The 18817-nt window shown below is 41.7% G+C and overlaps 1 protein-coding gene across 1 annotated transcript in view; it reads right to left on the bottom strand.

Annotated features, from left to right (window-relative positions):
* Window positions 1–18817, bottom strand: part of LOC147673403 (fibrillin-2-like) — a 259147-nt gene that overhangs the window by 55570 nt on the left and 184760 nt on the right. The window contains exons 25-30 of the mRNA XM_086947262.1: window positions 17465–17593; window positions 14496–14621; window positions 13139–13264; window positions 11792–11914; window positions 5666–5791; window positions 2475–2600 (exon numbers count right to left, since the gene is read on the bottom strand). Of these exons, the coding sequence (XP_086803388.1) occupies window positions 2475–2600; window positions 5666–5791; window positions 11792–11914; window positions 13139–13264; window positions 14496–14621; window positions 17465–17593 (756 nt within the window). The remainder of the gene's footprint in view (window positions 1–2474; window positions 2601–5665; window positions 5792–11791; window positions 11915–13138; window positions 13265–14495; window positions 14622–17464; window positions 17594–18817) is intronic.

Here is an 18817-nt window from a genome sequence, read left to right as displayed (position 1 = left end):
AATTTGAAGTGTACAAATGACACTAAATACAGATGTTATCAAACCTGTTTGTTAATTTTTTAGAAAATATCGGGCTTGTTCACAACCCTATTTGTCGATGAAAGTCTGAATCACATGGATACATATTCTATAGTATGAGGGCAGATCGACTTTACAAATCACAGAATTCAGTTCCACAAATGTAAGGGAACTTTCTCAATTCAATTTAGTCTTTATTTGATTATAAACGATCATAAAAGACACATGTACACAGCAAAACTTACTCATACATGCTTCCCTGTGAGTGAATCCTATTCTGGATACCCAGGAAAGTTGTGAACATCCACAAACTTACTTCAAAAAACATTATTCAAATCCCCTCTATAGCTGAAAAAGATCAGAGCTTTACTTCTGTCAAGTGCAAGATTAAATCCCTTTAAACTAGGGAGGAACGAATATCACCAGAATTGATGGGCACATAGCGGAGGTTATTTCACTATAAGAAAATGTATTTTCTCATCTTTCTTTCTCTGAATATCTCACTGTGCACCTGTACACTTTCTCATCCAAATATGGAGTTTAACAAACTTAACCAATATCTAGCATAGAAAGCTACAACAGGTGAAAGTTTACCGGAGTAACCTGGAAAATGTTGACAATCCAATCTTATAAGGCCAGGAACTCATGGGTCCAGACTTTCCATTTTAGGAATTGGGCCAGTCTGGATTGCAAAAGTAGAGGCCCAAGATTTTTCGAAGAAGTCCCCATCCCAGCTGGCATTGCCAGGTGCTGATGCTGTTGAATACCAAGGCTGTCTAGCTTTTATTACACCCATGTTTCTTTCTTCCACTACCCTAACCTCCTGTCTCTTTATTTATCTCACTCTTCCATGTTCTTTTTCCACCCCTGTTTTTTGCTTTTGCGTTTTTCTGTCTTGCTCTTATTCTTATTTCTCAATTTTCTGTCTCATGTTCAAAGTCCGGCTACGAAAAAAAAATCGCTGTCCACTAAACCTGGTCCAATGCCCAACATCAGTATGAATAAAGATCCAGTGCCACAGCTGATCAAGCGGGGAGGCCCAACCCCGATTCCTTGTTGGAACGATCGAAAAGCCAAGCACTATCAATGTGAAATGAAAAAGCAAGAAGTGAGTTTCTGGGAAATGTTAGAATGACAGGAGGATGATTCACAAATACAAAATCTGCTTTGTAGAAACAAAACAAAGAGTGCTAGCCATAATTTTGCATTGTATGATCCACGTGTTGTTGACTATGTGACATGTCTGAACCATGTTGGATCGGTTGGATGTGTATGAGGCCTTCCATCAATTGTATTTAATTTGTTTTTAATATGTGTGTACAAAATTCTGTATAATGTGATCATTGTGTTTTATATGTGCATGTCTGCATAGTTGTTACTTTATTCCTGTGGATCATGTAGAAATGTGATTTTGTATAATTCTTTGAACATGCTTAGATGAGTGGGAGTGGCTTGTCACACTGGCTAGTACAGTATGAAATAACATGATAACCTACTGTGCAGTTGTGTGTTTTTGAATGTAATACTACCAATACAGATGTAGCTATAGTATAGCTGTGCTCTGTTTGTAGTGACCAATGGGGCATGAGAGCACGGAGGGCCACGGGATCGCAACTGGTGTGTGTAGCCACTTTCTGCACCCACGGAGCACCTAGTTATAGCAGATGAGGCCTTCTGGATTACAGACTGCAATAGTGCAAAATGTGCACCACCATGATTTTAATTTAAAAATTCCCTCATTTACATGCAGTGTGGTCCTATTGCAGCTGCAGGCACAGAGATAATGGAGTGGTAGAAAGCCATTGACTGTGATGACAAAGAGGTGACTCAAAGACAGTGAGCCACCGAACGGTGATTCTAGAAGCGCACTCAAGGGTGAGAAAGATGGTCCATGGACCTCACAGGCATCCAGATGTGGATGGTTGCAGTCACTCACTGCACCACCTGCAGGGCAACATCTCTGCCCCACTTTCTAAAGTTGGCTGTGTTGCCATCAGCAAAGTGGAAGGCAGACCAGCTGCTTCACTGAATACAGGTGTGTTGTAGGGAACAGGACAGTGCGCCTCATGCATATAATGCAGGCCCGGTTTGGCACATGTGAGCTGTGTTGAATATGTGAGATAATCTTTCCAGTGTATTCTATTACCACAGAGGAGGTCTATGAAAATCTGCATTAGACAAGCCTGTTCAAGTGCCTAAAAACAAATGGTTAGTGTGCTGCGTTGAATTTATACTTTATTTAAAGCCACAAAGATGATTGAATTCTTTACAAAATTCATGAATTTGTGAAATCATCTGAACATTTTCTAGCCCTTATTTTTTCTTTTTGTGAGATTATTATTTTCTAATACAGGCTATTCACTCATTTCCATGTCTGATAAATCAGTGACAATAAATTGATTTATTTGATGCGCCTGGTACACGTGACTCGAAGGAGCTTTACGTTGCATTCATACCTGTGCAGCCGGTCGTCCCCTTCTTCACAAAGTAGCCCAGCTGGCAGTGGCAGATGAAGGAGCCCTTTGTGTTCTCACATTCTCCGTGGAGGCAGATATTGGGGTTGAGGTCACACTCGTTCACATCTAAGGATGAGAGACACACAATAAATAAGCAATGTTAGCGACAGGCGAAAACTGACTGACGTTAGGCGTCGAAAGAGTCCACAAAGAAAGCATTGAATGTTGAGGCTTCAAAGAGCTGCATTTAACCATGCGTAGGCCATCTGCCCCTGCATTAATAACTCACTGGCCTTGTTTAACATCAACTCTGTTATCCTGATTAAGCATCCGGTGGAGAATGACATTTCGCTACTCCTTATTCTGAGTGGACCAATGTTCAGACACCAAGTTTTCCTGGTTGTTGGAATACTCGACTCAATTTTACTGGGTAGTAAGTCTACCTAGAAAAATTACATGTGGGCACCCATTTTTTCTGGTCAGAGGAAGCATACAATGTTCTCCCCTGTCTGAATCTAGCTTCCCCCTTCTGTTCACTACTTCCGAAACCTCACCACTCCCAAGCAACACAGGGGCCGCAGCAGACATTTACCACCTGCTTAGAGCAGGCGGTAAATGTATGTGTTACACCACATTAAATTAGAAACTACATATGGGTCTATGGCTAGCAAATATGGTCCCACACAGTAATTCACCATCACCATCCATGAATCGTACTGAAACAGTGTTACCACATGGTAGTGTAGACTTTGCATGCAGAGTTTGCACCCCGCTAGTACTGTGTGTAACTCGTAATCAGGCAGGCGTTTATGAGGAATAAGTATGAAAGACTACATTACACTTATTTTGGGCTGGTGAAGACAAATTAATTTTGCACCATTGTCTGTCATTTATGCAACCTGGAAAGGAACACACTGATTTGCTCCATACATAAATAGTAGAAGAGCACATTGATTTACTTTCAAACTTAGCTCCGGCGTTCACATTCCAAAAGTGAAAAAAAATTCTATTCAATAATACAGGAAAATAGTGCAAAACCATGTTGTATTTCGGTGAAAAATATGAGTTTGGTGCAAACTATGGGGCCCATTATGATCGCGGACGGACTTGAGTCCGTCCGCGATCACCGAGGAGGAGGGAACCTCCGCATGGCCTGCGGAGTTCCCTCCTGTCCAATTAGGATGTGACCGCCACCTTGGCGGTCACATCCTCTATTTTTAACATTGCGGCGGGTGCGGCTTCAAGGTGCACCCGCCGCAATGTTAAAAATGCATACATTGCATTTGTAGGCAGAAAGCGGCAGGCACCGCGCGGTGCCTGACGATTTCTGCATACAAATGCAGGGGGGTACCATAGGTACCCCCCATGTGCACCCCCCAACCCCCCCTTCACCCAGGGGGCCCGCTACGGGCCCCCGAGGTGAAGATCTGCATGCATTTTCTTCAGCCATCCTAATATGTCTGGCGGTGTCTGAGAGACACTGCCACCATATTAGGCCTTTTCCGCCGCGGTTGTAAGCCATCCACGGCGGAAAAGCGGCGGACTGAAACCTGGACCCACCAGCCATCCTAATGTGGTGGTGGGTCTTTGGTCAGTCGCAGAGGATTTTCCGCATCCTACGGGCCGGCGGTGGCTTCCGCCGGCCCGGAGGATGCGGAAAATCCTCCATTCTAATGAGCCCCTATATTTGGTCCGATCTTTGTTTTACCATGGGAAATAATATTGGGAAATACATTTTCTTCCACCAGTGCAAGTCTTTATCCAATCTGGTAATAGGCTTTTTGTAAACCATTCTTTATTTAACTTCCACCTACCAGTACCTGCAGTTTGGAATCACAGGAAAGGGTGAGACAGGGCAATACTGGACTTAGCAAGGAGTAAAGGTATTGTACTGGAATAAAAAGACAGTGTCTCTTGAGGGATTACCTCGCTTGATTGTCATCAGACTGGCAATGCCCTACATGGAAGAAGGTTCCTAAGATGTACTACAGCAGTTATCAGGAATATGAAAAAAATATAATCTACAAATGCTTTGCCCCTTCAAGGCATCCCCAAAACACAGTCCTCTGCAGGGACATTCTGGATTTCAAAGGATTCTGAACCTTGATTACATTGGGCCTGTAAATATGGCGCTCCGAGTGTACCGCACTTAATGGCTACTGCTGACTTTCAAGAAGTGGAGTATTAGGCAGAAAATGTTTGGTTTCTGTATCTTTTCCACACATATTTTAGTTTTGTGTAAGAAAGACTACATAACTGATATTTTCAAACCCCTGCTTGCACCGGGATCGAAATTTAGTCCTATACTTGTAATGTGACTGAAGTGGCGAATGCAGAAAAAAAGCTGAGAGCAATGTGCGTCGAAAGCTGCACAATTTGTGCATTTATTCCTGACGAGCTTTGGATGCTGAAAATGCACCAGATCCAATGCAGCAGATGCATTTGTTCCAGCCTTAGACCTCTACTGATGGGTCACCCACACAGCTTTACAGGACCCCCATGTGAAGAGACAGCTCATCGCCCTCATCAATCCTGACCATAGTGCAGTTTTTGATGGTTCCACAATATGTCATTGTGCAGTTTTGTGACTCACTGAAGGAGTTAAGGCCTTGCAGGTCAGAGCACTGATTGAGATATGTGGCTCAGGGTAATGATGATATTCATTAATCAACAAATGGCTGCAGAAGTGACAATAGAACATAGGGAAGACTACATCAATGACAGCCGATCACACAACATAAAATAACAATCGCTTTGGGACTATTGTTGTGGCACTCAGTTCTAGCCTCCACCTCTCCTCAATTGCTGCAATAAAGCTCAGCTGTTATGGCACCTGCCTTTCAGCAGCGACCACACTATCACCGAGGAGAGTGAAGAATGGAGTGCCCCGACAGACCCTCAGCTTTCAGGCATTCATGAGCAATTTACATGACTCTGGTGTTTTTCCGACCCCAGTATTGAGAGCAAATTAGTTATATGCCATGCTCTCAGGAGATGCATTAAGCATGTTTCCCACTTACAAGTGTACACTAGTGGTCAGGGCTAGGAGTGATGAACTGTGTCTATCCAGATAATGGTGCGTATTTAGATAGCGGAGTATACTATATTAATCAAAGGAAATAGACGGGATCCTCTGATCGTTGATGTCATTGTCTCAGTTTGCTACAAAGTAAAAATAACACTATTCTCACCGATGCAGGTTCTCATGTCCAAGGAAGCCATAAACCCATCGTAGCAGAGGCAGCGGTATTCTCCAGGGATGTTCGTGCACTGACCACCATCACAGATGTCCGGGTTGTCCTCGCATTCATCAATATCTAAAGCGCAAAAAAAAGTAAGGATCTTAATGAGACTTCACAAAACACCTTACGATAACCTGAGGGGTTAACCTCCTGATGACTACAGAAGTTTCAGTTGTATAGAATTGTACTGAAATATACTATCCGATTGGTCCAGACAAATTCATATTTAAGTGTTTTATTCATGTTAATTATAAAGTGCATGCATACCCAAAGTCTTAAAAAGTGTACTCAAAATAATCACAATGAAACATTAAGGATTATGGAAGAGGGTGAGACTATGAGGCTTGTGACCACTTTCTCAAGATGTATGGACATAAAAAAGAGGTATAAGATAAGTCTGAAATTTGCTTATTCACATAGAGTGATGTTCGGTTTTCTTAATGATTGCAGACGACTGACTTTTTGTGGATGGGTGAAACCAACTCTTCTTTACAAGAGACATTTATGATTGAAGTTATTATTGGTGCAATAGCACTCTGGCCAGATTATAGTAGAGCCGCAGGGCAGAGGAGATCCAGACAGTTTGCACATGTGAATTAGATTCAGACTTTCCACAATGGGTAGAGAAATTAATTCAAACAGTATTATGTTAATATCATTATTTTGGGTCTCGACCTAAAACTCTTGAGTCTTCAAATCTGGCTGATGGTTGAAGAAATGTTCTCTAATTTTCCTAATTGTTTCAATTAAATAGTTAAGGAGTTAATTAGCTCCTAAAAAGGATCAGAATTATTATTATTGTGGTAGGATTAAATGGTTTTGAAATAAATATGTGCATGTTATTGCTGGCTTGGAGAATCTTAACAAAATAATAAATTCACGTAGCTTTATGTATTATCAGATTGTATTTTCATATTTGTCTTAATTTGACTTTATCCTGAGGAACATAGATTTTCCTCTAGGGACTTTAAGGATTTTACTGGATATTCCTTTCTTTAATGTGGTCATCTGAGAACCAGAACTTTTATTTCATTTTTTTAAATTCTATCATCGCAGTCTGTCCTAGTGTCACAAATCGTGGCTTACTAAATAATTGAGAACTAAAAAATTATGTTTCCCAAGAAACATGGCTACCAATTCTAATTTAGAAGAGGTTTTACAATTTTCTTTGTGTAGGTTGATAAAGCGAGCACCTTGCCTGTCCCTACCTACCGCCTTAATATGCAAGGCTACCAGAGTATGGTGCAAGGCTGGTCAAGACAAGAAGAGGTCGTGTGTATGGCCGTCGTTATGAGTTGGTCCTTTACTAAACTGTGTAAATACCAGGGAAGATAGATCATCTAACATCTTTTTGTCTGGGCATTTCTGGGAAGAGGTATTTTCTGCCCAGATATGAAAGTCACCTTATACTACGATCGCTGCAAAAATCGCCAGAGCATGCATTATAAATTCACCTAGCCAAGAAAAACAATTATGACTGGTTTGAGGGTATCGACAATAGATAATAATGCATCACAGCAAATGTCCTGGAGGAGAATAGGTCCGTGCTTTGAAACTGCACAGGAGAGGTCAGAAATAGGTTCTCTCTTTCTCTCTCTCTCTCTCTCTCTCTCTCTCTCTCTCTCTGTATATGCCGTCTCTTTCGTCATGTTGGTCACATTTCAAAATTTGTAATTAGAAGGGACAAGATCCTCAAGGATGGAATTGCAATCTGAGGTTAACTATGACCATTTTAGGAATTTTTATTTATTTATTTATTTATTCAAAGTTTTATATAGCGCGAACAAGATCCTTACAGATATCAGAGCGCTTCACAATGGCAGGGTAGGGGCAGTAGGAAAGAACAGAGGTAATGGGAGCAATGTAGTAGTCACTAACATGAAAGGATAATAATAAAATAAAATACATAAAACATATCAATATACAGTCAGGTGAACAGGTAATAAAACGGCACAAGTCATGGATCCCATTACATAGGTGTTCAGGTACACCTTGGGTGTGTGGCAGGCTTATACCAGTGTTTTAGTATAGAGAGCGCACTGAGTGAGGGCATCGGGAGGGTGAATCAGTGACCCAATGTGTCTCATATATTGGTCGGTAGGACGAAAGAAGCGTAGTAGTGTCACCATCAAGTAGAGGTATAATGCCAAAGGACAAGGTGAGCATTGATACAAGGCAATGTAGAGTCTCTGATCCACTACCTATAAGGTTCAGGAGATCTTGGCCAGAAGGATGGTTTTCACCTCTTTCTTGAAGAGTGCAGCGGAGGAGATACGCCTAGTTTCAGGCGGGAGCGCATTCCAGATCCTGGGTGCCATTCCTGAGAAGGAGCGCTTGTAGGTTTTTTCTTTCCTGAATCTACGGGGTTTCAGGAGTAGATTTTTTGAGCTTCTATTGGACCTCGAACCTCCTGATATGGACAATTTTTGAGTGAGGTAGTTGGGTGCATTGTGGTGCACGTCCGCGTGTGTCATAACTGCAATTTTTAGTTGTATTCTGGCTTCAAACGGCAGCCATTTTAGGGACTTTAAATCTGGGGAAATATGCGAATGTTTTCTTGAGCCAGTAATGAGTCTTGCGGCAGCGTTCAGGGAGGCTCTTAAGGGTGCTGTTGTGGATAGCGGGAGTCCGCTGAGGGTCACAATTCCGTAGTCGATTCGAGGGATGACTAACGCTTGTACAGCAGTTCGGAAGTCTTCAGTCGGAAGGAAGGGTTTGATTTTCCTCAGTGTGTTTATTTGGAAATTAGCTGCTTTTGTGGCTTTGCTGATGTGTTGCTGCATGTTGAGCTTGGCGTCCAGTGTGATGCCTAGGGATTTCGCTGAGTCCACGATGGTGGGTTGGACATTGAGTGCTGTTAGGTTGTTGAGCCATGTTTGGGTGGTGGAAATTTTCGCCGGGGGTGAGATGAGAAGGAACTCAGTTTTCAGAGCATTTAGTTTGAGGTGATTATCGGCTAGCCAAGATTGAGTGTTAATAAGCGTGGAGTTCAGATGTTTGATATCTTCCGGAGATTGAAGCTTTAGGTACAGTTGTGTGTCGTCGGCGTACATATGGAATTGGACATTAGAAGCTTGGAGCAAGGTGGCGAGCGGTTCCATGACGAGGTTGAACAAAGTGGGGGAGAGGGAGGATCCTTGTGGAACACCTAGATCCGCAGGCACAGGTGAAGATAGCACATTATCGATCTTGAACTTCTGAGATCGGTTGTGTAGGAAGGACGAAAACCATTTGAGAACCGTTCCCGATAGACCCATTCTAGTGCTTAGCAGTTCCAGCAGGTTCTCATGTTTGACCGTGTCAAATGCTGACGAGAGGTCAAGAAGGATGAGGAGACAGGACTCATTGCGATCAAGAATTTGGAGGGCGTCATCAATTATGTGTGTCATAGCTGTTTCCGTGCTATGTTTCGCTCGGAATCCTGATTGATGAGAATTGAGGAGGTCAAATTGGTCAATGTGTCTTGTTAGTTGGAGTTGGACACATTTCTCCAGCAGTTTGGCCAGGGTGGGGATATTGGTGATGGGCCGGTAATTGTTTAGGTCAGTCGGATCAGCTGTAGGTTTCTTGAGTATAGGAGTGACTTGCCCCACCTTGAGGGAGTCCGGAATGAGGCCTTGTTGCAGGGAGCAGTTGATGATTTTGGTCCAGAGAGGGAGGAGCAAGGGGATGAAGTCTTTTACAGCATTAGCAGGTAGAGGGTCTGTGTGGTGGTTAGAGGGCTTCAAGGTGCAGAGCAGTTTGTGTATTGTTTCTTCCGAGTAGGTATCGAAGTACTGCCAGGAAGCCATGTTTTTAGGTTGAGTGTTAGCCATTCTTGTGTGGTTGGGGAATCGGCTTACATCCATGATGAGGTCATTTCTTATGTTGTCAGTCTTTAGCTTAAAGAAAGCAGAGAAGTCTTCACAGTGTGGGGTGTCGCTTGTTGTGCTACTTGATTGTAGGGGTTGTGCCTTTGTTTGGGTTTTGATTAGTTCGAAGAGTTTTCTTGGCCTGTTTTTTGCTTGGTCCAATTGGCGGCTGAAGAAGTCCAATTTTGTGCGCTTTATTTTCCTGAAGTAGGCATTTCTCTTGTTTTTGAGCCTTTTGAGGTGCAGTGCTGAGGGGTCCGCTCTCCAAGTGCGCTCTGCCATTCGCATCGAACGCCTGTCGTCATTGAGTCTGTCGTCATACCAGGGGTTAGAAGTTTTGGTGGAGACTCTCTTCAGTTGCAGTGGGGCGACTTCATTGACTAATGTATTCATAGATTCAAGGTAGTGGTCAGTCAGTGATTGAACATCCGTGGCACCTGAAGGGGGAAGGAGCAGATTGCCGATGTGGGGAGGCAGAGTAGAGGCGTTGAGATTCTTCATGTCCCTTTTCCATGTTTTGGATTTGATTGGTTGAGTCGGGTTAGGTTTAACTTTTTCATTGATAAAGAAGGTGATAATGTGGTGATCTGACCAGTCGCAGGGTAGAATCGTCTCCAGTTGTGTAGAATTCTCTTTGGCAATGATGAGATCAAGTATCGCGCCTTTGTCGTGTGTTGGTCTATCGCATATTTGGGTGAGGTCAAGTGCATTAAGGAAAGTTTTGAGACTGTTTACCACTGTGTCTTTCTGGTCGTTCCAGTGGAGATTGAAGTCACCCAAATAGACTTGGGTGGTCTGCCGACCGGCATTGGAAGTGATCATGTCCATGAGTTGTTGGGTGAATATGAGATTGTCACCAGGCGGGTGATAGATGAGATGTAGAGCACAAACTTGTTTGCCCTCGCTGGTAATGTCGAGGCAAAGGAGTTCACAGGAGGAGAGGGAGGGGGAGGTGACTTTAGTAACGGAGAGGTTGCTTTTAAAAATGCATGCAATTCCCCCGCCCGTCTTGTCTGAAGACCTGTCTAACCTAATGATGTGATAGTTGGGGGGGACTAGTATGTCCATAATCGGAGTAGAGGCTTCAGTGAGCCAAGTTTCTGTTAGAATGGCTAGGTCCAGATCCCTATCTGAGACGAGATCTGCGATGTCGGAGGAGTGTCTCTGGGCCGATCTGCAGTTGAGTAGGATGCATTTGAGTTTGGGAGAGAGAGGGGTGGTCGAGCTTTCTAGAGTGAGGGGAACTTTTCTGAGGTTGTTAGGGACGGAACCTCTGTTGTTGAGTGTTGGGAGCCTCAGAGGGTTTGTAAGAATAGTGGGTATGGGGATGTGTGTGCTGGGTATGTGTTTTACCGGACCCGAGCCATAAGAGCGTAGTAGTGAGCATAGGTCGCGGTCCGACAGTGGGTTGGGGACACGGCGGGGGCGGTGGGAGTTGTTGCGAACGGGGATAGTCGGCCAGCGCGGGTGTCGTTGGAGGCGAGGGTATGTAGGGCGGGTGCGTCCTTTGTAGGGTAGAGGGATGATGGGAGGAGGACTGGGCTGTGATGAGAGCAGGTCTTTGATTGCGCGGACATCTTTTTTGATTTGTAGAATATCCTCTTTGACTTGTTGGAGGGTGGGTAAAGTCTGGTCAGGGGGAGCATTGGGGATGGCGAAGGTGGTGTGTAGTGAACTAGAAAGCGGGCAGGGAATCGAAGGGGGGGATATAATGGCGTTGTTGGCGGGGGGTGTGAGTGAAGCAGGCGGTGATGGCGGTGGGTGGGAGGCATAGGTAGTGCTGCCAGTGGGAGAGGGAGCCGGTGAGTGGAAGAGTGAGTGAAGGCCGAAGACAGTGGGGGAGACCGGAGGGTAGTGAGGGCTGAGAGTAGGCGGTGGGAGAGAGGGGGATGCTAAGGTAGGAGAGGTGGTATGTTCTGTGTGTGTTGTTGGGAGGGTGTGAGTGTCGTGAGAGGTGGTATGTTCTGTGTGTGTTGTTGGGAGGGTGTGAGTGTCGTGGGTGGGAGTAGGGAGGGGGCTGGGGGGCGAAAGGTGTTCGCCGTAGGGGGTATGGGAGGGGGGGGGTGGATAGGCTTTGAGTGGTGATGTTATCAGATGGTGGCGTGTTGTGGGTGAGAGTTATTTTGTCAGGTGTGGGAGTGTCGCGGGGAATAAACTCAAGGTTTTTATATGCAATCAGGGCATACATTAGGGTGTGGTTCTTTCCTGATTCAAAGTCTCTCACCTGTGCATGATCTCTTGTCTGGCATCAGTGCATAGCCCTCGATACAGCTGCACTCGTAGCTGCCCTCGGAGTTTGTACAGTGGGAATCGCAGCCGCCGTTCATGATGGTGCACTCGTCAATGTCTGGAAAAGGCAATATCGTTATACATACATTTTGCTAACAATATTTCTACAGTAACCAATTTCTTCTTCTCAAATGTAAAACAATTTCAGGACTTAAGCTATGCTACACATTATGCTGATAGAAATCTATTTTAAGTACCAATATGATTTCAAAAGCATATTTCTTTTCACCGAAAACATTACAGTATCAACAATGAAATGAGATACGGAAAGATCGTTGGGCTGAGAAAGGTACCAAAAATATGGTTTTGAGCACAATGGCAGCATTAACTATAACATCGAGAGGCATAACAGGCTGAGCTCATTTATTTAACTCTGCGCAGTACAAAATTGAAGCATACTGTTTTTGCTTAATCTGTTAACCTGGTAATATCTTTTAAAAAGGAATATGAGGTTACTGAAAATTAAGTGCACATCAGCAATAAGACACAATCTACAATTTTTTTTGTGAAGACTTTGGTGGTGAACACCTTTTTTGCCCTAAAATAATGAAACAATTCAGCAGTGGTTTAAAACTCTGACTGCAAGTATTTTCACACTAATATTACTACCCAGCAGGCCTTGATTTGTCAATGCCATCAGGAGTTATTTAGTTCACCATTTTACAGTCTTGAAGAAGTCTTTTTGTAAGTCACAGACTTTTTTATAAGCCTACAAGTGGTCAAATGAAATATGGACACGCTCACTCATTAGTTAATTATTAAACAGTTAATGTCCAGAGACATTTTAAGACACGGGCAAATTGAACGATTGCCCTGTGGCTCCCACCTTCGCAGGGGCCCCTTGTAAAGTTGACCTTTCACTCGACTGTTTGTCGATTTTTCGATCAACACCTCTCTCTGCTTAACTCTATTTCTGGTTCAAATTAGATTCCATTGTTATGTTGTTAGTTATCAAAAACTTTGAAAACAAATTCCATCTGACTTGCAAAAATATCCTAATAAAAACCCCTAGGTGATTTGTATGCTAAAATTCATAAAGCCTAAAGTTAAAGATTAAATGCAGACTAAAATATGAACTCTGATAACGTTTAGAGTGTTTTGTGCTGCTGCTGCCTGTGTGTTTCTGATCCATATCAGCTTCAACAGAAGAACCATGGAAACCTGAGATCCACTTAAATAATCAGATTGAATGATATTCAGAATATTGTCTTAGACATTAAACTTGGGGCAGCCCACTGGATCAATTGTGGATGGAAATGGAGTAGGGCAGTGCAGAACTCACCCACACAGCCTTGCCTATCAGGCGTTGCTTGGAACCCGGAGTCACAGGCACACTGGTAAGTTCCGATCATGTTGACACAGCGGCCGTTCCGGCAGAGGTTGTCGCTCAAGGCGCACTCATTCACATCTACAAGAGAAAAGACAGAGCAATAAGTGAAAGCAAACATGCAGATAACGCATTAACAAAAGCAGATCATCAGATAGGGTCATTAGAAATAGGAAGTGTTCCTATCATGTGCCCGCGTTTGGCTCTTTGCTTGAGTGTTTATGTGATGTGAATCCAGTACAAATTTCTAAACAGGTCAAAAACACCCTGTCAGAAGGGCCTTAAAATAGAATGCATCTCAAGGTATCTAGAAGCACAGTGTCTACAAAACACAAAGAGACATCGAGGACCTTATTTCGCTTTGCCTGTAATTATGTTATAAACTACTCAGTTCAGCATTACCACACTAGTCTGAGTTCTGTCTACCGGACTTGTGATACTGTAGTACTACCGTTCGGATTTATGCGCTTTTCCCTGTCCAGACTTCACTAGGTTTTTCCTAGCAAAAATTCTGCAAGGAAAACCCTGAAAGAGCAGCAGATTCTGGAAAACTTGGAACCCCAATTCACTTGCAAACTCTTGTTTGAGCCTGCACTGAGATTAAAACACCACCACAAAAGAAACTGCTAAAATAGAGAAGGGAGAAGCACCCTATTTGTGCAGTTCACTTTAACTGCAAAGCAGTAGGTACAAAGTGAAGCATCGACTGAGGGGTATAAAGTAAAGCAATGCCTTTCAAAGGACTGCTTCATTGTTCTACATTTCACACACTGTACTCTTGAGGGGGAATGCTTTCCTTATGACCCCATTTTATATAGCCCTTATTAGGTCTTGTTTAAAAATGGTATAATAATTAAATTAGACTGGAATGATGAGTTAACCTTGCGTTCTTTCAGGCTGGAACAATAATCCATTGAACTTCTCAAATATGAATTCCACAATGTTTAAAAATAATTAAAAGTCATTTATAGCCCACATACTTTTTTTGTGCAAATTTCATTAAGACGTCTATCATAAAATGGAGGTGCAAATGGATGGGAACAAAATACATTATTTACAGTGAAAATAAAGGAGACTGGTAATGTGCTATTTCTATATTTAGAAAATGCATTGAAAGAATTAAATAATTGTTTTAATGATTGAAGCACATGGAGGCACTTCTGCACAAAATGCCCAACATGTTGAATGCTTTCCCCTCTACATCTAGTGTTGGTACAGGAGCTCTCTCGCTATATATTTTGGTTGGACTGATGGATGGAGGGGGAGTCTAAAAGTTATGAAACACACACAAATTCATTGTCCAACTACTTACCAATACAGGCGTTCCCCTCAGCGGTCAGTTCATGTCCAGGAGGGCAGATACATTCAAAGCTTCCCTCGGTATTGATGCAGCTGCCCCCTCGACACAGCAGGGGATCCCGTTCACACTCGTCGATATCTACATAAAAAAAACAAAAAGTGTTAAAGCATACAGAAAGAACCATACCATGGCAATGTGCTACTCAAAATGGCTCTCTAAGCACATCCAATTTTTTATGTTTGTTTCCAAACCCTGGGTCATAGACCATGGCAGAACATAAAGTACTCGGCCTCTTGTTTTGTCTTTGCTTTCAAAAACTGCGAATAAATAAATAAAAGTCAATGGTCAATCATGGACGACCATCACTTGACTGTGTTACAGATCACTTCTTCAACTGAAGTGATGTTCAAAAATCATCAATAACAAAGTTTCTTATCTTATTTATGAATATATTTTTAAGGGTTCCAACGTTTTTCAAATATACCCTTTGATCCCGAAAGACCATTAAAAATAGAAGCGGTCCTTCCTTCAAAGGGGCAAGATGATTAGATAGAGTCAAGAAAGGTGCATCCTTGTGCTACTGATTCACAGACACTCCAGACTATACTAACTATAAATCAGCAGGATCAGAATTATGATTAATAGTCAAGATGCAACACATTTGAGTGATACTGCTTGTCAATGAGGCAGAAGTGAATTACTGAGTTTCTCCAAGTTTCCAGGAGCCCGAAAATTTGGAAAGGGGGTTTGTGCAAGGGGTATACAGATGGCTTGTGGTACTGGCCACTTTGAGTCAAATTCAACATTAGAATATTTAGAAAAGCACATGGGATTCTATCAATATGGTCAGAATACACCCCGAAAATCAACCAAAGTCATTCTTCTACAGTCCAATATCCTATATTCTCAACATCATCTTTGTAACTGTTGGAGACTTGTTATGAAATCATGTCCGAATGAATGAGGGAGATCCGGAGTCACTACAATGTTTATATGATTTTGTTGTGGAAAAATTAGATTTTTATTTGCTGACCTCACTGGAACCATTAAGGTTTATGAGGATCAAACGTACAAATTCTCTTTCAATGTCTGGGCCAAATGCTGTTTAACAGTCAATTTGACAAAAGTTATATGGAATTGTAAAATATATCAGACTGAACGACAGAGGCTAAGCACATTCTAGAGAAAGCAATGTTAAGATTAGATACAGCACTGGACAGGCCTAAAGTTAACTATAGGATATTGGAATCTATGTTGTTTGTGAGTCATTGCCCTTCGTGCGTACAGTGGATGCTGACATTGAAGCAAGGTGTGTCTTCTTTCCAGGGCCAGGACTTTCCCTTAAAGATATTTAGGTTCCAATCTCTTCTGGGTCACAATATCAAGTCCTGAAGAAACATTGACTATACGCCGACTTTAAGCATACATCACATATGTGAGACAGGCAGCTGGTATGGAATACTCATGGATTCTATTGGTAAAGGGCAGAGGAAAACTGTTATAAACTATTTGGCAAATCTATCATAAAATGTCTTTATCACATTTCAAATCTTATAAATAGTTATTTATTCTGAGGAGGAGAAATGTAGGTTAGACTGATTCTATAATTTGAAAATAAAAAATGGTGTTTATTTTTTCTCTAAAGTTATGTCCTTTCTGTGACCTCCCAAAATGTGGCAGGATGGTTACAGAATTTAAAATCTTTAACAGCTTCATTCAGAAAAATACAAATTAGTTTAAAAAAATGTATCAATGTGGTCTTGGTCTCCAAAATGATTTGCAGGGGACTTCCTGCTCTAAGGAAAGGCCTTAATAATGCCTTTCAGAGTTAGGGTGGCTTCAATGAAGCCCACCAACGATGCAGACATTATGTCAAGGGAAGGACCGAAACTGATGATCTGTGACCATCAGGTAATGGCAGGAAGGTCCGCCTCTAAAACAATGGTGTTTACCAACACGTTATTTTCAAGACCCTCGGATTATGTATCTATGGCTCAGGGATCAAATAAAAAAGGTGTGCCTAAACTGTAGTGAAAAGAGACTCCAAAGCATAATCCCTTTTTAGCTGTATTTAATTGACCTTTTATAGAAACAAGACTTAGGTTATGAAGGATGACCAGCAATTATCAATTATTGCACGTCTTATAATTAAAAGTCTACTACTCATGAATGAGTGTACTCCAAATGGCCCAATATTCCATTTACACACCCTCAAGGAGCTGAGGAGGCAAAGAGGACGTAATTGTGAAAAAAAGTTGGAATGTGTACAACCATACCTGGCATACTTGATATTACCATATATTTAGATTGGAATGGGAATACCAGGTGGAACAGTGCACTCACACATTTTTCCTTTATTTAAAAGTACAGATTTAGACAAACTTTTTGTTGAGGGCAATGGACAGGATGAGATATTACAATATGTGACCTTGTGGTAATATTAGATTTCTTTAATTCACACAATGAGTTACATATATATTATTTGGCTTATCATATATTTAGAATACCTTTATCGCATTATTGTATTCTCTAAATGAGGGAGAGGGCTCTGTTGGTTTTACGTCATTTTCTTGCAAGTCCAATAACAAGCAGGTTGGCTAACTATGAGATATGTGCATTGAAGACATTTTTAAAAGGGTAAGGAGAAGTGGGAGGATTTTTAACAGGAAAGGCAAAAGTGGAGGCAATTATGTTGTGATAATGAGAGAATCTGGAATGTCATAGTGATCATCTATAAAATAAAAAGATGGATAACTTAACAAACTGAATGACTTGTTATATGTTGCAGAAGTTGCTTGTGACATCAGAAGACAGGAAAAGCCAAGGAGAGAAGTAAAGTGACTTGTTCCCCAGCTATCACGAGATGGGCAAGAATGGAAGCCCTTTAAGGAAAGACCTTGGGAGCGCAGCATGGAGCACTTATAGCACATTAAAGATCTGTGATAAGCCATATGAGATACACTACATCATCATGTTCTTACCCATACAGTTCTTCATCATCATGAATCCGCTTTCGTAGCCATCGAAGCACTCGCACTCAAAACTTCCAGGTGTGTTCACGCAGGTGCCGAACCCACACAGGTCGGGAGATATCCGACATTCATCAATATCTAATAAGGAAAGCAGAACAATGTGAGACAGAGAAATAACGCTCTCTTTTTATTCTGTGATGAGTTCCATCATAGTCTGTGGAATATTTATTAGGATGTTCTCTAGTGGCAATAATTCAACAGCCTGCAGGAAATATTGATTATGCATTTGCTATAAAACATAGAATTTATAACGCATGTATATAACCCAAAGATGTATAACGCACTGGCTATAATCCAGAACATTTTAATGCACTGTATATAACCCACAGAATTATAACGCACTGGCTTTATTCCTGAGCATTTTCATGCACTGTGTATAACCCACCAAATTATAACGTACTGGTTGTACTCCAATCCAGAGAATTATAAAGCACTGGCTATACCCCAGAAAATGATAATGCACTTTCTATAACCCAAAGAATTATAATGCCCTGGCTATAACCCATAGACCTGATAATCCACATGCTGTAACCCTTTGATAATGCATGGCTACAATAATCTGTAGATCAAAACGTACATTTTGTAACTGGCCGCCTAATAAGCAAATTATTATGTAGTTAATAATAATTTTGGTAACACAAAAAGATTAGTAAAGTCAAAGCACTTGTCCTTAGTATGTTAACTCACCGTAATTTACTATGTGTTTATTTTTTGGGCCGAAAAAAGTATACACAGAGAACATTAAGGTGCGTTAACGTACTAAGGACAAGTGCTTTCATCTTCTGTAAATATTTATTTGCACAGAAATGAACTTTTCAGTTACAGGATGGCCCTCATTATGGGGGCAGGGGGCCAGGAAGACTGCAGGAATATTTCCTTTCTCAGAAGTACTAATGTCAGTTTAATCTTCTTGTAATTCTTCTACACAAGAATGTTGCAGTATTCGAACTTGGCCCTCAGAAATGGGAACTAACAATAGGAAGGGGAGTTCATGCACCTGGTAATTTTCCATATTTCGCAAGCTTTCCCAGTCTGAAATTCATCAGGAATGCGATATTACATATGTATTCTAATTCCTTATTTAGCAGTTAACACTGACTGGCCAAATTAGAAATTACATTGTATAAGAGTACAGGGGATTATGTGTTTATTCATTACTGGTTCCACGCTGTTAATGAAGTGTCTATGTTAGTCACTGAATTTATAATTCTTATAAAAAGGCACATATAGTTGATTACACAGGCTTAAAATTATATACATGTGTCAGTAGACTAGTTGAGGCAGCTACAATATAGAATGGAG

This window comes from Lissotriton vulgaris, chromosome 12 (assembly GCF_964263255.1).
Source record: "Lissotriton vulgaris chromosome 12, aLisVul1.2, whole genome shotgun sequence".
Taxonomy (NCBI): Eukaryota; Metazoa; Chordata; class Amphibia; order Caudata; family Salamandridae; genus Lissotriton; species Lissotriton vulgaris.
This window is presented reverse-complemented; position numbering and strand designations above follow the sequence as displayed.